Source organism: Trichechus manatus, unplaced genomic scaffold (genome assembly GCF_000243295.1).
Source record: "Trichechus manatus latirostris isolate Lorelei unplaced genomic scaffold, TriManLat1.0 scaffold00109, whole genome shotgun sequence".
NCBI lineage: Eukaryota > Metazoa > Chordata > Mammalia > Sirenia > Trichechidae > Trichechus > Trichechus manatus.
The window spans coordinates 6,333,812-6,353,304 of record NW_004444045.1 but is presented as its reverse complement, the minus strand read 5'-3'; the positions used below and the strand labels follow the sequence as shown (position 1 = coordinate 6,353,304).

The window sequence follows — 19,493 nt, the reverse complement described above, 5'->3', positions numbered from 1 at the left end:
ATCATAGACCTAAATGTTAAATCTAAAACTATAAAATTCCTAGAAGATAATATAGGCACAAAATGTAATTTTGGAATGTAATTTTCTTCAGAAATAGATTACCAAACACAACTACAAATGCACAAGCAACAGAAGGCAAATTAGATAACTGGGACTTCCTAAAAATTAAATGATTATGCTCATCAAAAAACTTTTTCAAAAGAGTAATAAGAGAATCTACAGACTGGGAAAAAACCTTTGGGAATGACATATCTAATAAGGGTCTAATCTCTAAAATACATGGAAAACATTAGCAACTCAACAACAAAAAGAAAAAACAGTCCGATTAAAAAATAAGCAAAAGACATGAACAGACACTTTACTACAGAGGACATCCAAGTGGTCAACAAACACACAAAAAGATGTGAGGATCATTAGCCATTAGAGAAATGCAAATCAAAACTACTATGAGATACACTCTCATCCCTGCAAAAATGTCACTGACTGGGGAAAAAAAAACAAAAACAAATGTGACTAAGGTTGGGGGGAGATTGGAAAACTCATCCACTGCTGGTGAGATTGTAAAATGGTAAAACAACACTATGGAAAACAGTATGGCACTTTCTCAAAAAGAAAAAGAAAATAGAAAAATAGATATACCTTATGCTTCAGCAAAGATCTAATAGCCGTGACACGAATACACATATGCACACCTATCTTCATTGCAGCATTATTCACAGTAGCAAAAAGATGGAAATAACCTAAGTGCCCGTCAATGTATGAATGGATAAGCAAAATATGGTACATACATACAATGGAATATTACACAGCTGTAAAGAATAATGATTAGTTTGCGAAACACAGATGGACCAGGAGGATATTATGCTGAGTGAAATAACTCAATTAAAAAAGGACAAATATTGTATGATACCACTTTTATGAAAAGACAAAAATAGGTATAAAGACAAAAATCAATGTTCTTTGGTGGTTACCAGAGACGGGAGGAGGAGTGAGGGAGAATCACTCTCTAGATAGTAGACACTTGTTATTTTTGTTGATGGGAAAGGCAGTATCGAATGTGGGTAAAGTGTGCACAATGTGACAAAGGTTAATGATGACACTAAGAAGTGTCATATATATGTGTGTGTGTGTGTGTGTGTGTGTGTGTGTGTGTGTGTGTATGAAGAGATGTGCGTGTATATTGCATTGGGCAAATCTACTGCAAAAGACTTCTTTAAAATGTTAAAAAATGAAGATTTCACTCTGAGTGAGGACTAAGGTGTTCCTGACCCAAGCCATGGTATTTTCAATTGCCTCAAATGCATATGAAAGCCGGACAATGTATAAGGAAGACTGAAGAAGAATAGATGCCTTTGAATTATGGTGCTGGTGAAGAATACTGAATATACCATGGACTGCCAGAAGAACGAACAAATCTGTCTTGGAACAAATACAGCCAGAATGCTCCTTAGAAGTGAAGATGGTGACACCTCATCTTATGTACTGTTATCAGGAGGCACCGATCCCTGGAGAAGGGCATCATATTTGTAAAGCAGATGGTGAGCAAAAAAGAGGGAGACCCTCAAGGAGATGGATTGAAACAGTGGCTGCAACAATGGGCTCAAACACAGCAACTATTGTAAGGATGGCATAGGATCAAGCAGTGTTTTGTTCTGTTGTACATGAGGTCTATGAGTCAGAAACGACTTGACCTCACCTAACAACAATAACATGTGTATATACATGTGCAGGTATAGGTGTATCTGTAGGCATATGCATATACATGTTTTTGTGTGCTACACATATATTCATATACATAATAAACCACACAGGTGGCACAGCAATGGATATTTCCTAGATATAACCACACACCTCACAGATTGGTTTACTGGGATTGGAGGCTTAGGACCATTGTCTCATGGGGCAACTTGGTCAATAGGCAGAACACAACATATTCTATAAAGTTTATGTTCTACATCTTAGTTTGGTAAGTAGCATCTGGGGTCTTGAAAGCTTGCGAGTGGCCACCTAAGATACAAATATTGCTCTCTACCCCTGTCTGGAGAAAAAGAGAAAGAAGGAAACCAAAGACTCAAAGAGGTAACTAGTCTATGGAACTAACTGCCTACACGAACAATGGCCTCATCTATTGTGAGACCAGACAAACTAGCTGGTGCCCAGCTACCACTACTGATCATTCTGACCAGGGATATAATAGTTTGTCCCAAATAGAATGGGACAAAAGTGTAGAAACAAAACTCAAATTCTTAAAAAAACATGGCCAGACTTACTAGACCAGTAGAGACTAGAAGACCCAACACTATTACCCTGGGAAATCTTTTAAATTTCAAACTGAAGCCACTCCTGAAGGCAATCTTTCAGCTAAACAACAGATGGGCTCATAAAATAAATAATACCACGCATGAGTACTGTACTTCTTAAAAGAAAAAAAAAAAACTATATGCAACCAAATGGTCAACACTCACCCTAAAGCAAACATGAGAAGGTCAGGGAGAGGGACAGGGATGCTAGATTATTAGTAGCAAAACAACCAGAATGGAAATAATGTGAATGTTGATACAATGTGGAAAACGTAAGCAATGTCACTGAACAATATATATAGAAATTGTTAAATGGGAGCCTAATTTGCTGGAGGAGGAGGAATAGAAATCAATAATCTCTACCATTTTATATTAGAAAATATTCTAAATGTTTTACGTATTCTTATTTTTTCTTCTTCATCTCATAACAGTCCTATGAGGGAACTATTATTCCTGTTTTCAGATGAGGAGCCTGAGGTACAGATTGCCATAGTCAGGGTTAGGAAATGCTAGTCAGGGTTTGATCCTCAGTCTATTTGACTCCAAAGTTGAGGCTTTTCCCCATCATGCCACACTGACAGTATCCATTTCTCTTTCTACCATTTCCATACCCACTAATGTAAAGCAGAAGAAATAATGCAGTATGCATTTATATCAGAATAAATCTGGGACTCTTCTCAACAATGAGATTTTTCAAAGCTATGTTGAAATATGACAAAAATTGTGTGAGGATAGATAGAGAGTTCCCTTGAGCTTCTCACCTACCTTTTACGTGCCCCTTTGTCTTCTCTTTCATAACCTCCTCCCTACTGTAACTTTAGGAATCCAATACCCTCCTAATTCCTAGGATACCATCAATCCGAGACTCCATGACTTGGGAAGACAGAAGGCTCTAGAGATGTCAGCCGCAGACTCCTTGCCCCCCTCAGCTCTCAGCCCTCCATTCCCTCAATACTCTGTGCTTAGTTTTGTCACTATGCTATCTTTTTAAAAGAGATAAAGAATTCATAAGAGCTTTACAGTTAGAATATTTGTTAGAACAGATTTTAATCCAAAAAACTGTATCTGTAAGGATGAAACGTCAGGTAGCCTAGCAAGCAGATGAACTATCACTGGCCAAAGGGCTCTCAAGCTTCAAAAAAGGATTGAGGAAACTAAATCCAAGTTGTTGTTGTTGTTGTTTGCCATTGAGTTGATTCCAACTCACAACAACCCCATGTGACAGAGTAGAATTGTCCCATAGGGTTTTCTTGGCTGTAGTCTTCACGGAAGCAGATTGTCAGGCCTTTTTCCCATGGAGTGGTCTGGTGGGTTTGAACTGCCAACCTTTGGTTAGCAACAGAGTACTTAACCATTGCATCACCAGGGCACCTAACTAAGCCCTTGATCTTGTTAAAAACAAACAAATGAAAACAAACAAACAAAAAACAAGGAAACTGTCACAGAAGGGAAAGATCTGAACTTTAAAATTAGATTGGCCTTGATATGAGTCTACTCTTGGTGCTTCCCAGTTATCTGAGAACTTGGACATGTTGCTATAAGACTGGCATGATAACATGTATAGCTTTCTAGTATCTCGTGGCATTCTTGTGCAAATTAAATGAAATGTCTATGGAAAAATCACTTAACACAGTGCCTGGTACAAGGTGGCATTCAAAAAATAGTAGCTCTTTCTACACCTTCTCCTCACTCATCAGCATGGTTAGGTTTCAAAGACTAGGTTGTTATGTGAAAATATGTGTTATAGGAAAATGGAGGAGGACCACGTCAGATCACAAAATGGAGGATGACTACATCATTACATAACTGCCAGATTACATCATTACATAACTGCCAAACCACTGAGAATCCTGGCCCAGCCAAGCTGACATATAACCTTAACCATCACAGCCAGTGTTACTCTCGCCTTGTGCCTCGGTTTTCGTTACTGTCAGACATACATCGTTAATGCACAAAATAGTCGGATAGTAGATTTTTCACTGTTGTAAATTCAAAACATCAGATAACAAGATAGTTGATAAGTGAGGAGAGGGCGTATTCTTATTATGTTGCTGTTGTTGTTAGTTGTCCTCAAGATAGCTCCAACTCATGGTGACCTTACGTATAAGAGAATGAAACATCGCCGGGTCCTGCACTATCCCTACAATTGTTGGTATGTTTGAGCCATCGTTGTATAGCTATTGTGTCAACCCAACTCATGGCAGGTTTCTCTCATTCTCACTGATCCTCTACTTTACCAAGCACGATGTCCTTTTTAAGTGAGTTCTTATTATACAAACCTCTGTCTCAGATAATATACATGAATTAGTTCCCAAGACAGTTCTATCTTTCAGAGAGATTTCAATTGTATATGTCATATGAAAAAAAAGAAAAGACTTGAACATGCCCCTAAGGTGCTTATCAATGTGCCAACTAGGAGATCTCCTATTCTACTGTGGATCAAAGCCATTCTATGCATTGTTGGGTCCTGCTAGCCACATGCTCTTCCAGTTTTGACCCCATGGACTCCATTAGAGGTGAATAAGCAGAGGACTAAGAGGTGTGGTGGAGAGGGTGGAAAATGGCATGCACAGGAAGGTAAACTATGGCTGATAATATCTGACAGTGACAATCACATAACTGATCAATATCCAAGCACAATTTCCAATCACTATCATACTGAAGTGTCATTAACAGTAGGATCTTTGCATCATTGTGAAGTCAATAACCACAATGATACAGCTGATAATCAGAAGACCACAGGAGAGGCATAACAGACATTTCCACATTGAGGGAGACCCCTACTGTGGAAGAGGATGAACATTTTCACTTTCCTTCGACATCTTTGTCCTTCTCTCCTTCAACTTTTTTCTCTCACTCTTCCTTCACTTCAGCAAAAACACAGATGTTGGCGGTAATAACACTGTGTTAGTAATCTATTGCTGAAAGTTAAATAGCTGTAAACATTGGTGTACAGATATAGTTGGTATCCAAGTCATGAACAATTGAGATTCTAAAATAACTCAAGTGTTTGGAATTGGCGATGCTTTTCTGCATTAATTAGGATGATGCTATAAATGTTTTTTAGGGTTCCACAACAGCTGATTTAACCCACAGTGTAGCTAACAGGCTCTTCATCTGTAATACAAAATGTAGAAAACAGAGCATTTGCCCCTTCTGGCTCAAAATTTCTGTTTTAAACTAGTCTACAACCCAGCTGCTCCTTGGAATGGGCCTCTATTTAATTTGCACTAGCTTGGCTCTGAAATTTATTCCTAATAAAATATACATGATTAAAATAAAAGAGTGATAAAACATCAAAGGGAGTATGGGAAGTGAATATCTACAGTTTGGCAGTTTGGTGGGAGGTAGGTACCCTCCCCCAAAAAAGTACATTCTTTCTGATGTATCTATATTGTAATCCTTCCCTGTTCAACAACTCTCCCAAATGTATTTTCACTAACATTAGTTTGTGCTGCTACTGAATTTTTTTCACATCCCATTCCATTCCTTGTGGCTCCAGCTGAAAAGGGCCATCAGAAGCAAATGAAGGAAAATGGACTGAACCAATAGGCAGAACTCATTTGCTTCATGAGTAGGTTGTTGAGGCGAGGAAGATGGAGGGTGTGCCAAGAGCTAAGAGCTGCTCCCAAGCCTCAACCCAAGTTCAGCCCTTCAAGTGATGGAACTGATAGGAAGCTGCTGACTTCCTAGAAGCTAGCCCTTTCTCCACAGGGATCCCATCGATCACAGCTCAGAAGAGCCCCAAAGTCCTTTAAATTCAAAAATCCCCTACATTCTCTAGGGAGATGCTTCAATGTGTGTGTGAGTGTGTGTGTATGCACACTCATATATACATTTGCAGATCAAAACATATTTTTGCTTTCATTCATTACCTTATCAGTCTGTACATCGTTTATCCTTCTCCCCTTTTTATTTATTTATTTTATCCCAAGAGCTGGTGGAGAGTATTTTGCTCACTTTCATGCTAGTACCCAGTACTCCAAGGGGAAAAAAAAAAAAATGTTTTATGGATTTCACAGTTTTTTTTCTGGAGTTGGTTCTGGTATAGTTTCAAAGATTGATCAACATAGTTAGGAATACCAGTTTTCATTCATATTCAACAAATATTTATTGAGCACTTGCAATGGGAGAAGCACTGTTTTATGTTATGGGGATATAGAAATGAGCAAAATAAATAAAAATTCTACCACTAAACCAGGTAGAATACAAGCGAGGTAAATACAATATTTTTGCTATAAGAGCTAAGGGGAAAGCAGATAAGGGTTTTAGGAAGTATAGGTGTGAGACTGGAGCCCTGGTGGCTCAGTGGTTAAGAACTTGACTGCTAACCAAAAGGTCAGCAGTTCGAGTCCACCAGCCCTTCCTTGGAAACCCTATGAGGCAGTTCTACTCTGTCCTATAGAGTCTCTATAGGGTTGCTATGAGTTGGAATGACTCAAAGGCAATGTGTTTGGGTTTTTTTTTTTTTTTTTTTTTACATGTGGGATAGATGATTGATATTTCAGTAGAGTGTCCAGAGAAGGCTTCACTGGGCAGTTGATATTTCACAGAAGGCTTCACTGGGCAGGTGAAGGAACGAGGGAAGCAATGTCATAATTGGGAAAGAGGGTTCCAGCAGAGAGACCCTCACATGCAAAGGTCCTGCAGTGGGTGCACACCTAGTGCATTTGAGGAAAAGCAAGGAGGCCAGTGTGGCTACAGAGTCCTAGAAGATGAGGTCAGAGGTAACAGCAGGCCAGGTTATGTTGAGCCATGTAAGCATCAAAAGAACAAAGACTTTTACTCCAAGTGCTTTGAGGAACCGTTGGAGGATTTTGACCAGAGATAGCCCTTAAATGGCTACAAGACCTTTGGTAGGACATTGATCGGAGTATCAGTTGCTGTGCCTCTAAAATGCAAAGGCTGTGATATGTGAGTATCAAAGTTCTTTTTCAGCTGTAAAAATGAATTACTAGACATCTATAGAACGTTAGGCTCCCACGGACAGATAGCTAATAGAAAGTATCACCTTCCTTGCCACTTATCCCCTCTCTAACTGCTGTCAAAATTGACAGTAGTGACCCTGCACAGGCTTAGAGGGATGTATGGGTGCACCAGGCACCTGTTTCACATAGTGTGACCCAGGTTAGATATCTTTATGCATGAAACATCAGTAGACTGGGATGTTGAGAGATGGGCAGTGACTGTAGCAAACTGCTGGCACCTAAGTTAGACTCCCAGAAGCTCACGGGACATCCCAAATGAGACAGACAAAAATCACCTGTGATTTCATGCCCTGCTGCCTCCCACCCTACTCGGGAAACTATGACACACGCTTTGTAGGAAACAAGGAGGAAGCAAGAGAAGAGCAAATATCTTTTTGTTCCACATTAAATAAAAATCTAAACATAAGCATTTTTGTTTCTAATGAATTCATATCATGCGTGGAGTGTTCACTTTAATTTTCAAGTCCATTTACTTCACTTCTCGGAACGACGTGAGTTTTGAATGGTGTCCACCAAGCATGCTTTCTGTCTAAATAGGCAAGTATGTGTGTTTTTCTCATCCTCTTTTATTTTCTCTCCTCCTTTGTTATTTCCAATTACAAAATCCCATAGCAATTTTCGCTAAAATGAGAGGCAAAGGATCCTGGATTTTATATCCACACTCATCAGTGAATAAATAACAGCTCTAAGGATCCTTTCCTAGCTTTCTATATAAGAGTCACAACTGGTCTGTTTACTGCTAAACTTAGGTCTAAATTTATCAATTAAATGATCATTGCACTAAGCATGCTTTGTACTTCTCAGTTTTTTTTTTTTCTCCCAGTAGTACCTTAGTGACTACATGACCAGTCTATCACAATAGCCTCTGAAAGATTTAAGGAAGCGTTCCCTATTACCATAGTGTGTTATTAGTGACAATTATATTCTAATAGAATAGTAGAAGTTCTAGAAAGCAACCAAAGAGTAAAAACCAGATTTCAGATGCTTCACTGTGAAGAAGGACTAACAGTTGAGAGGTTTTATATATCCCTGATGCCAGCACAGTGCCTGAAACATAACGGATGCCCCATGAATGTTTGTAAAACAAACAAATGAAGAGTGAGTGAGTGCAAACACCAGTGAAGCTTGGGACTAGGGACTTACCTCTTTCCCTGTGTACTTTTTCATGTGACTTTGTTATTGTTAAGGTGCAGATATGATCCATAAGCAATGTGTGTATCACGGGGACCAAGGTGCTCCCATCTGCAAGATCTGGGGTCACCAAAAGCAAGAACAGAAACTAAATCCTACCCAGGCTTGCTCCCAAGAGCTTCATGTCAACGAAAAGCAGACGGGAGACAAGTTCCCTTTCTAGCTTGCTGCCTTCACAAAATTTCTTCACCATCTTTATTAACTGGGTCTGACAGCAAGAATAACCAGACAAAGGCTCTTTGTGACTTCACTATGGCCACAGAGGATACCGCCTTCCCCCTTAGGAAGAGGCCCAAATGATCTGTCTTACCTCAGCAGCAGGGACTCCCTCTGGTGGGCGGCAGTGCAGGACAATCATGCCTTCAATGGGAACCTCCCTTCCTTGTGGATCTTGCTCAAAGTTTTTCCGTAAATCTGTAAAGAAGTGTGAGATATATGACACCGCATCTAGGGCCAGTATTATCCACATTTGTCAATAGAATAAATGCAATCAAACAGTGAACTTAATGCCACAACCTAGATACACACAAAAAAAGTCATTTGTTTCAGGATTTCCAGAGTAAAAAATTCATTTTTCTGAAATATTCAGAAACAAAGTAGGCCTTGAAAAATCTCTAATGCTCTGTATTATGTGAAGGATAAAAAAAAAAAAATACTGAGGGAATAGGGAAAAGGAAAAAATAAATGAAAAAACCCATTATTTCATGAGTCTTTGCCAGCATTATCTGCTTAGCATCTAATGAAACATTTAGCCTAATAAATTATCATCCACAGATATTATACTGTTGAGATGCTCATGTATTGTTGTTGTTTTAAGTAAAGAATGCATTGTTAACCTGTAACCTCTGCTATTCCCTTAACTCTCTAGGGGGCTCAAGAAGATGGTAACAGAATGAGATTACCTATTAGTCTTTTTATGTGTAACCAGGGAGAAGGGGCAACATTCAACCACAACAAAATCTATAACCTATCCAACCAAACATATAATTAAAAAATGCAACGCCCTCCCGTCAAACACCAATGCTGCGTATTGGTGGAGTGCCCTTCACGGAACGCTCTAGGCACTTTGCAAACAAGCTGCGCTATGAACCTTTTACACATGAATGGGTGAAGCTTGGAGAGGTTGATTGGCTTGCCAGTGGTCACAGGGAGCATCAATGGCAGCGATGAGGATAAATTCACTCAGCTTCCTGACCCTCTCTCCACTGCAAACCAGCAATGCCTGCTTGTCATGGAAAAGGACACTCATAGACAGTGCAGAAAGAGCTTCATTTGCATTGCTTTCCACTTGAGCATATGCTTCATTAAAAAAGGTAGGGAGTTGGCCTTTGCTTCTTTTGAGGTGTCATGACAACACTTTGATAATTTTATAGCAAAAGCATAATTCTTGCTGTCACTTGAAAGCACGGGATAGTAGCACCAAGACAGGTTGTTTACAAGTCTTCCTCAAAGTAAAAGATTTCCTCTTCCCTCCATGACAATGTATTTTTCTTCAAACTGAGTATCTCAAATTACGGGCTGTGGATTTATTGATTTAATTTTCTTCAGTGCTTACAATAACATGAAATATGTTCCTTGTAAAGAGCAGAGCTCCAGAATCAGTTACATCTTTATAAATTGTATAAATACATTAAACTTGCTTTTAGCAAGTCAAAAACACTCAATGAATAACAAGCACAGCCATCCATGCATTCACTTTCTTCTGAATTTTGCTCTCAATGTTTTCTTTCCCAGTGGCAATCACTGTCTTTTGTCAGGAGTGCTATATATTTGGAGGTAATCATTAGTACACCAACACCAAACCCATTGCCATTGAGTCAATTCGGATTCCTAGGGTCAAAAATCTTAAAAGGACTTGCATTATGGGCAGATGGCATGATCTTGTGGCACTACTGTCCACAGAGTTATAAAGCCAGCTTGCTTGTACATGAGATTTGTAAATTGCCACAGCCTTAGGGTCAGAACTTACACTTCAAGAGTGGTGAAGGTCATATCACTGAAGAAACTGTGACTGGAGGTACTGTGAGTAAACTCCAAATGAAAACTTTCGTATTTCCTCCACAATTTCACAACACACTCTCCTCTACTGTCTCCTAAGGTAACTTCAAGTCAAAAATCCCTTCTTCATATGACTCATTTATTCACCACAATGATGTCAAAATTAGTCTATTCAGGTTTAGAGTGAGGAGTCCCTGGGTGGTCCAAGTGGTTAAGTCCTCAGCTACTAAGGTTGGTGGTTCAAATCTACCCAGAGGCACCTCAGAAGAAAAGCCTGGCAACCTACTTCTGAAAGATCACAGCCATTGAAACCCCAATGGAGCGCAGATCTACTCTAACACGCATGGGGTCACCATGAGTTGGAATCGACTCAATGATAGCTGGAAAGGGCTAGAGTGACTCTAACACACAAGATGTCAGTTTGATAATGAAAAGAGCTGTGTTTTGTGCCTTATTTTGTTCTACTATTCTTTGATTGCTTTGTCTTCTGAAGGAAGTCTCACTTGTTGCTCGTAAATGAAGACTGCAGCTTTGACAACAGCAAATAATCTGTATTCAATCAGAAGAGGCACAGAAAACCATTAGTGGAAATTTCCATTCTATTTTCCAGTTCTATTTCCTGTCTGTGCTCAATAAAAATAAAAAAGGTAACAAATGCATTGGTTACAGTTACCTCAACACTCTCAGGCTACATTAGCAGATGGAAAGACAACATGAATGAAGTCATTTTTCCTCCCCATTCCCAGTATCTCAATGAAACAGATAATTTAATATGCATATACAAAAAGCCACCATATGTCAGTCAGTTTATTATACTGTGGTGGTTTGTATGTTGCTGTGATGCTGGAAGCTATGCCACCGGTATTTCAAATGCCAGCAGGATCAACCATGGTGGAGAGGAGCTTCCAGACTAAGACAAACTAGGAAGATGGATCTGGCGGTCTACTTCTGAAAAAAATTAGCCAGCAAATCATGAATAGGAGCGGAACATTGTCTGATATAGTGCCAGGAGATGGGTCCCTCAGGTTGGAAGGCACTCAAAATTTGACTGGGGAAGAGCTGCCTCCTCAAAGAAGAGTCAACCTTAATGACAAAGGTTGAGTCAAGTTTTCAGGACCTTCATTTGCTGATGTAGTGTGACTCAAAATGAGAAGAAACATCTCAAACATCTATAAATAATCGAAACATGGAATGTACAAAGCATGAATCTAGGTAAATTGGAAGTCATCAAAAATGAAATGGAATACATAAAGATCCTAGGCATTAGTGGGCTGAAATGGACTGGTATTGGCCATTTTGAAGAAGACAATCATATGGTTTATTATGTCAGGAATGGTAAATTGAAAAGGAATAAGTTGCGTTCATCCTCAAAAAGAACATTTCAAGATCTATCCTGAAGTACAATACTGTCAGTTATAGGATAATACCCATAAGCCTACAAGGAAGACTAGTTAACAAGACTATTATTCAAATTTACACACCAACCACTAATGCCAAAGATGAGGAAATTTAAGATTTTTACCACCTTCTAAAGTCTGAAATTGATCAAACACGCAATTAAGGAATATTGATTACTACTGGTAAGTGGAATGCAAAAGTTGGAAACGAAGAAGGATCTCTAGTTGGAAAATATGGCCTTGGTGATAGAAATGATGCAAGAGATCCCATGATAGAATTTTATAAGACCAATGACTTATTCATTGCAAATACCTTTTTCAACAATGTAAACAGAGACTATACATGTGGATCTCATTGGATGGAAAACATAAGAATTAATGACTACATCTGTGGGAAGAGACTGTGGAAAAGCTCAATATCATCAGTTAGAACAAGGCCAGGGGCCGACTGCAGAACGGACCATCAATTGCTCCTACATAAGTTTAAGTTGAAGCTAAAGAACATTAAAACAAGTCCACTAGAACCAAAATAAGAGCTTGAGTACATCTCTCCTGAGTTTAGAGACTATCTCAAGAAGAGATTTGATGCATTGAACACTAATGACCAAAGTCCAGAAGAGTTGTGGAATGACATTAAGGGTATCATATATGGAGAAAGCAAAAGGTCATTAAAAAGACAGGAAAGAAAGAAAAGACCAAAAGGGATGTCAGAAGAGACTCTGAAACTTGCTCTTGAACACAGAGCAGCTAAAGCAAAAAGAAGAAATGATGAAGTAAGGGCTGAATAGAAGATTTTAAAGGGTAGCTCGAGAAGATAAACTATCATAATGAAATATGCAAAGACCAAGAGTTAGAAAATCAAAAGGGAAGAACAAACTTGGCATTTTTCAAGCCAAAAGAACTGAAGAAAAAATTCGAGCCTCACAATTGCAATTTTGAAGGACTGTATGGGCAAAATATTGAACAATGCAGAAAGCATCAAAAGAAGATGGAAGGAATACACAGAGTCCCTATAGCAAAAAGAATTGGTTGACATTCAACCATTTCAGGAGGTAGCATATGATCAAGAACTGAAGGTACTGAAGGAAGAAGTCCACCCTGCACTGGAGGCACTGGTGAAAAATGAGGCTCCAGGAATTGACAGAATATCAATTGAAATGTTTCAACAAACAAAAGCAGCACTATAGGTGCCCACTAGTCCATGTCAAGAAATTTTAAAGACAGCTTCCTGGCCAACTGACTGGAAGAGATCCATATTTCTGCCCATACCTAAGAAAGATGATCCAACAGAATGTGGAAATTATCAAATAATATCATATGCAAATAAAATTTTGCTGAAGATAATTCAATAATGGTTGTAGCAGTACATAAACAGGGAACTGCCAAAAATTCAAGCCAGATTCAGAAGAGGATGTGGAATGAGGGATATCATTACTGACGTCAGATGGATCTTGGTTGAAAGCAGAGAATACCAGAAAGATATTTACCTGTGTTTTACTGACTATGCAAAGGCATTCGACTGTGTAGATCATAACAAATTATGGATAACTTTGGGAAGAATGGGAATTCCAGAACATTTAATTGTGCTCATGAGGAATCTGTCCATAGACCAAGAGACATTCATTTGAACAGAACAAAGGGATACTTCGTGGTTTAAAATCAGGAAAATTGTGTGTCAGGGTTGTATCTTTTCATCATATTTAATCAACCTGTATGCTGAGCAAATAATCTGAGAAGCTGGACTATATCAAGAAGAACATGGCATCCGAATAGGAGGAAGACTCATTAACAACCTGTGTTATGCAGATGACACGACCTTGCTTGCTGAAAGTGAAGAGGGCTTGACACACTTATTGATGAATATTAAAGACTACAGCCTTCAGCATGGATTATACCTCAACATAAACAAAACAAAAATCCTCACAATTGGACCAATAAGCAACATCATGATAAATGGAGAAAAGTTTGAAGTTGTCAAGGATTTCATTTTACTTGGATCCAGAATCAATGCCCATGGAAGCAGCTGTCAATAAATCAAATGACATATTGCACTGGGCAAATCAAGTGTTGAAAAGCAAAGATGTCTCTTTGAGGATGAAGGTGTGTCTGACCCAAGTCATGATATTTCCAATCGCCTCATATGCATGGGAAAGCTGGGCAATGAATAGGGAAGACTGAAGAAGAATTGATGCTTTTGAACTGTGGTGTTGGCAGAGTATAGTGAATATACCATGGGCTGCCAAAAGAACAAACAAATCTGTCTTGGAATGAGTATGGCCAGAGTACTTCTTGGGAGTGAGAATGGCAAGACTTCATCTCACACACACTTTGGGCATGTTATCAGGAGGGATTAGTCCCTGGAGAAGGACATCATGCTTGGTAAAGTAGAGGGCCAGAGAAAAAGAGGAAGGCCCCTCAACAAGATGGACTGACACAGTGGCTGCAACAATGGCTTCAAACATCGCGACAACTGTGAAGATGGCACAGGACTGAGTAGTATTTTGTTCTGTCATACATAGGGTTGCTATGAGTTAGAATTGACTCAATGGTACCTAACAACAACATACAAAAAAGGACAACTCCTTATTGACACTAGGACCTAGTGGATGGTGTTTTTATAAACAAAAATTTTTGAAGAATTTCTAGTAGATCATATTCCGGCAGGATCAGATTGAAAAAGGCCTAACCCAACCTGCTGCTGTTCTCAATTGATTTTTCAAGAGTCCCCCAACCCCCTGCCCCAAACACATCAAAACTCCTCAATGTGGAGATACAAAGACTAAAGGCAATGGTGGAGGAATCCAGAAAAAACTAGGGTGGTGTCATATATCTAGATCCAATAGTGACACTGGACAGCCTACCAGGCATCAAATATTACACCAAGTGAGAAACCCAAGTACCACTGAGTCTCGGCCTACACCTGACACTAATGCAAACAAGACACTGGCATTTCTGACTCCTGAGAGGGCAACCATGCCAGACGAATTCCAGATAGCTACTGAATCTACCAAAATTATGAAAATAAACTCTTAGACACAGAGGTAAAGGCATTCAGCTCTACCTATGATTTTCATTGTAGGTTACCCAACATGATTCACTTCTGAATTTTCAATCTAAATACTTTTAACATCTGTTATTTCCTAGGCTTCAAAGAGTGACACACAAACACATGCAACTTCTAACAGTAGGGAAAACATCCTCAGCCACATAAAGAGTATCAGACTACCAAAGGAGAGAAAGTGTAGAACTCAAATTAAATGACTTCCTCTAAGAAGACAAGAAACAGGAGGCATTTTTAGATAGTTTCTAGTTTAAGTTCTTAAAAGTCAAAAAGGAAATTGCAACTGAGAATCTAGAGTAGAGCTATAAATAGGATAACATCTGAGATCAAGGAAGTGTCACCATCAAGAAAAAGAACAAACTTGCTGAATTAGAATTCATGGAGACAGTAAATAACATATTGAATATTGCAGAAAACTGAATCAGTGATACAAAACACAAGCATATCCCTCAGGATCCAGTCAGGAAAGTAGAAAGCATGGCGGTTGTTTTAACAGGAAGTATTAAGATAAGGATTTAGAGGACCGAAAAAGCAAAAGAGGAATTGTGGGAAGCAGATCCAACCCCTAGGGATGGGGGAATAAACAGAAGAGGTTGGAGTTATTAGAACTTTGAAGCTTAGAGAAGATGCTATAGAATTGACACCCAAACCTCCAAGAAGAGGGCATTGTGAGCTTGGAGCTAGCACCTCAGAAATGTGGCGGACTCAGAAAGTCAGGCACCAGGAAATACCCAGATCTCTGCAGAGGGGCACAAACCCGCCTGGTGCTGACATCTCTAAGTGGCATAATTATGCAGGTTCTGAGAGGATTTGAAAAAAATAAGCTGGAGACAGGAACCCACTCCCATTCCCAGATTTAAGAAACTTTGCTGGGTTGATGCTGACAGGGAGAAAAAATAAACAGAAATTAGTGCTTTCTCCCTGTTCCTCCTGTCCAGCCTCCTCTGGCGCCCCCTGTTGGTGGATACTCGCTGGGGGCCAGCAGCTGGCAAGAGTCCCAGTCTCAGCTTCACAAATTATAGGCCAGTGGGTTTAGAGCTAGGAGACAATAGCTTGGTAACGAACACAACTCAGTTTAAGAATTTTCCTCTAATAGGCCTCTTATAATTACTTTTCCACATCTGTTTTCCTCACCAGATATTCAGTTCTATGAAGGTGGGGTCTACGTCTATCTCTGAAAGTGGGGTGGTTTTGTCTGATATATTCACCCTTATATTCTTAGTGATCCAACTGAATGCAGATATTATCGAACAATATCATTAATACCACACGCAAGTAAAATTTTGCTGAAGATCATTTAAAAGTGATTGCAGGAGTACATGGACAGGAAACTGCCAGAAATTCAAGCGGGATTCAGAAGAGGATGTGGAACGAGGGGTATCATTGCTGACGTCAGATGGATCCTAGCTGAAAGCAGAGAATACCAGAAAGATGTTTACCTATGTTTTATTGACTATGCAAAGACATTAGATGTGTGGATCATAACAAATTACAGATAATATTGCAAAGAGTGGGAATTCCAGAACATTTAATTGTACTCATGTGGAACCTGTACATAGATCAAGAGGCAGTTGTTTGAACAGAAAAAGAGGATATTGCACGGTTTAAAGTCAGGAAAGGTGTGCGTCAGGGTTGTATCCTTTCACCATACATATTCAGTCTGCATGCTGAGCAATTATTCCAGAAGCTGGACTATATGAAGAAGAACACGGCATCATGATTGGGGGAAGGCTCATTAACAACTTGCATTATGCAGATAACACAACCTTGCTTGCTGCAAATGAAGAGGGCTCGAAGCACTTATTGAGGAAGATCAAAGACTACAGCTTTCAGTATGGATTACACCTCAACATAAAGAAAACAAAAATCCTCACAACTGGACCAATAAACAACATCATAATAAACGGAGAAAAGATTGCAGTTGTCAAAGATTTCATTTTATTTGGATCCACAATCAACATGCATGTAAGTAGCAGTCAAGAAATCAAAAGACACATTGCATTGGGCAAATCTTCTGCAAAAGAACTATTTAAAGTGTTAAAAAGCAAATATGTTACTTTAAGGACTAAGGTACACCTGACCCAATCTGTAGCATTTTCAATCATGTTATATGCAGGAGAAAGTGGACAATGAATAAGGAAGACCAAAGAAGAACTGACGCCTTTGAGTTATGGTGTTGGTGAAGAATGTCGAACATACCATGGCCTGCCAAAAGAAGGAATAAATCTACCTTGGAAGAAGTACAGCCAGAATGCTCCTTAGAAGCAAGGACACCGAGACTTCATCTCACATACTTTGGACATGTTATCAGGAGGAACCAGTCCCTGGAGAAGGACATCATGCTTGGTATAGTGGAGGGTCAGTGAAGCAAAGGAAGACTCTCAGCAAGATGGATTAACACAGTGGCTGCAACAATGGGCTCAAGCATGACAATGATCATGAGGATGGTGCAGGACCAGGCAGTGTTTCGTTCTGTTGTACATAGCGTCGCTGTGAGTGGGAACCTACTCTATGGCACCTAACAACAACAACAGCACCATATTCTTAGTGGAGCCCTGGTGGTGCAGTGGTTAAGAGCTTGCCTGTAACCAAAAGACTGGCAGTTCGAATCTGCCAGGAAACCTTGGAAACCCTGTGGGGCAGTTCTACTCTGTCCTATAGGGTCGCTATGAGTCAGAAGCAACTCGATGGCAATGGACTTGGGTTTTTTTTTTTTTTAGATGAAAGTTTACAGCACAAATTAGTTACTCATTCAAAAATTTATACACAAATTATTTTTGTGACGTTGGTTGCAATCCCCACAATGTACTAACACTCTCCCCCTTTCCACCCTAGGTTCCCCATGGCCATTCATCCAGTTTTCTTGTCCCTTCCTGCATTCTTGCCTTTGCTTTTGGGCAGGTGTTGCCCATTTGGTCTTGTACACTTTATTGAACTAAGAACCACATTCCTCGCATGTGTTATTGTTTGTTTCATAGGCCTGCTTAATCTCTAGCTAAAAGGTGGACTTTAGGAGTGGCTTCAGTACTGAGATAGCAGGGTGTCCAAGGGCCATAGTCTCAGGTGTTTCTCCAGTCTCTGTAAGACCAGTATATTTGGTCTATTTTTCTGAATATGAATTTCATTTTACATGTTCTCCCCCTCTGTCCAGGACCCTCTATAGTGATCCCTGTCAGAGGCATCGGTGTTGGTAGCCAGGCAAAATCTAGTTCTTCTGGGCTCAGGCTGGCAGAGGTTGTGGTTCATGTGGTCCATTAGTCCTCTAAACTAATATTTTTCTTTGGTTTTCTTCATTCTCCTTTGCTCTGGACAGGATGGGACCAATAGATGTACCTTAGATGGCTGCTTGAAAACTTTTAATACCCCAGACACTACTCAACAAAGTAGGATCTAGAACATTTTCTTTATGAACTATATTATGCCAATTGACCTATATGTCCCCTGAGATCATAGCCCTCAGCTCTCAGCCCCAGTAACTCAGTCCCTCAAGGTGTTTGGATGTGTCTAGGAGGCTTCTATGACTTTACCTTGGTCAAGTTGTGCTGACTTCTCCTATATTGTGTGTTGTCTTTACCTTCACCAAAGTTAACACTTGCCTACCATCTAGTTACTGATATCCCCCTCCCCATGCCTTATGTATACATAAGAATCATTTGAGAATCTATAAGAATCCCTGAGGATCTTGTTATAAAGTAGATTCTGATTCAGTATGTCTATGGTGGAAATGCAAATTCTCAGCAAGGGGTTGAACCGGAATCAGCCAGTTTGAGGCCGTGGATAAAATATAATGTAGAGATAGTAAAAAACAAACTAATGTGTGTGTGTGTGTGTGTGTGTATATATATATATATATAATGGGAATTTTAGGTGAGTACAAATAGAGAAAGGTTGACGTTGTCAAGGATTTCATCTTATTGGATCCACAATCAATACACATGGAAGCAGCAGTTGAGAAATCAAACAATGCATTGCATTGAGCAAATCTGCTGCAAAAGACCTTTTTCAAGTGTTAAAAAGCAAAGATGTCACCTTCAAGACTAAGGTGCACCTGATCAAGCCATGGTGTTTTCAACTGCCTTATATGCATGTGAAAGCTGGGCAATGAATAAGGAAGACTGAAGAAGAATTGACACCCTTGAATTATGGTGTTGGCGAACAAAATTGAATATACCATGGAATGCCAAAAGAACAAACAAATCTATCTTGGGAGAAGTACAACCAGAATGTTCCTTAGAAGCAAGGATGATGAGACTTCATCTCACATACTTTGGACATATTATTAGGAGGGATCAGTTCCTGGAGAAGGACATCATGCTTGGTAAAGTAGAGGGTCAGTGAAAAAGAGGAAGACCCTCATCAAGATGGATTGACACAGTGGCTGCAACAATGGGCTCAAGCATAACAATGATTGTGAAGATGACACAGGATCGGGCTGTGTTTCATTCTGTTGTACACAGAGTCACTATGAGTTGGAGCCAACTCGATGGCACCTAGCAACAACAACAACATAAAAAGCTGAAAGAACATAAACAATAGTTGATTTAATAATAATAATAAT

The 19,493-nt window shown here is 39.5% G+C and overlaps 1 protein-coding gene across 1 annotated transcript in view; it reads right to left on the bottom strand.

Annotated features, from left to right (window-relative positions):
- Nucleotides 1–19,493, bottom strand: part of UNC5D (unc-5 netrin receptor D) — a 678,804-nt gene that overhangs the window by 234,159 nt on the left and 425,152 nt on the right. Inside the window, exon 5 of the mRNA XM_012557565.1 lies at nt 8,790–8,893. Within this exon, the coding sequence (XP_012413019.1) occupies nt 8,790–8,893 (104 nt within the window). The remainder of the gene's footprint in view (nt 1–8,789; nt 8,894–19,493) is intronic.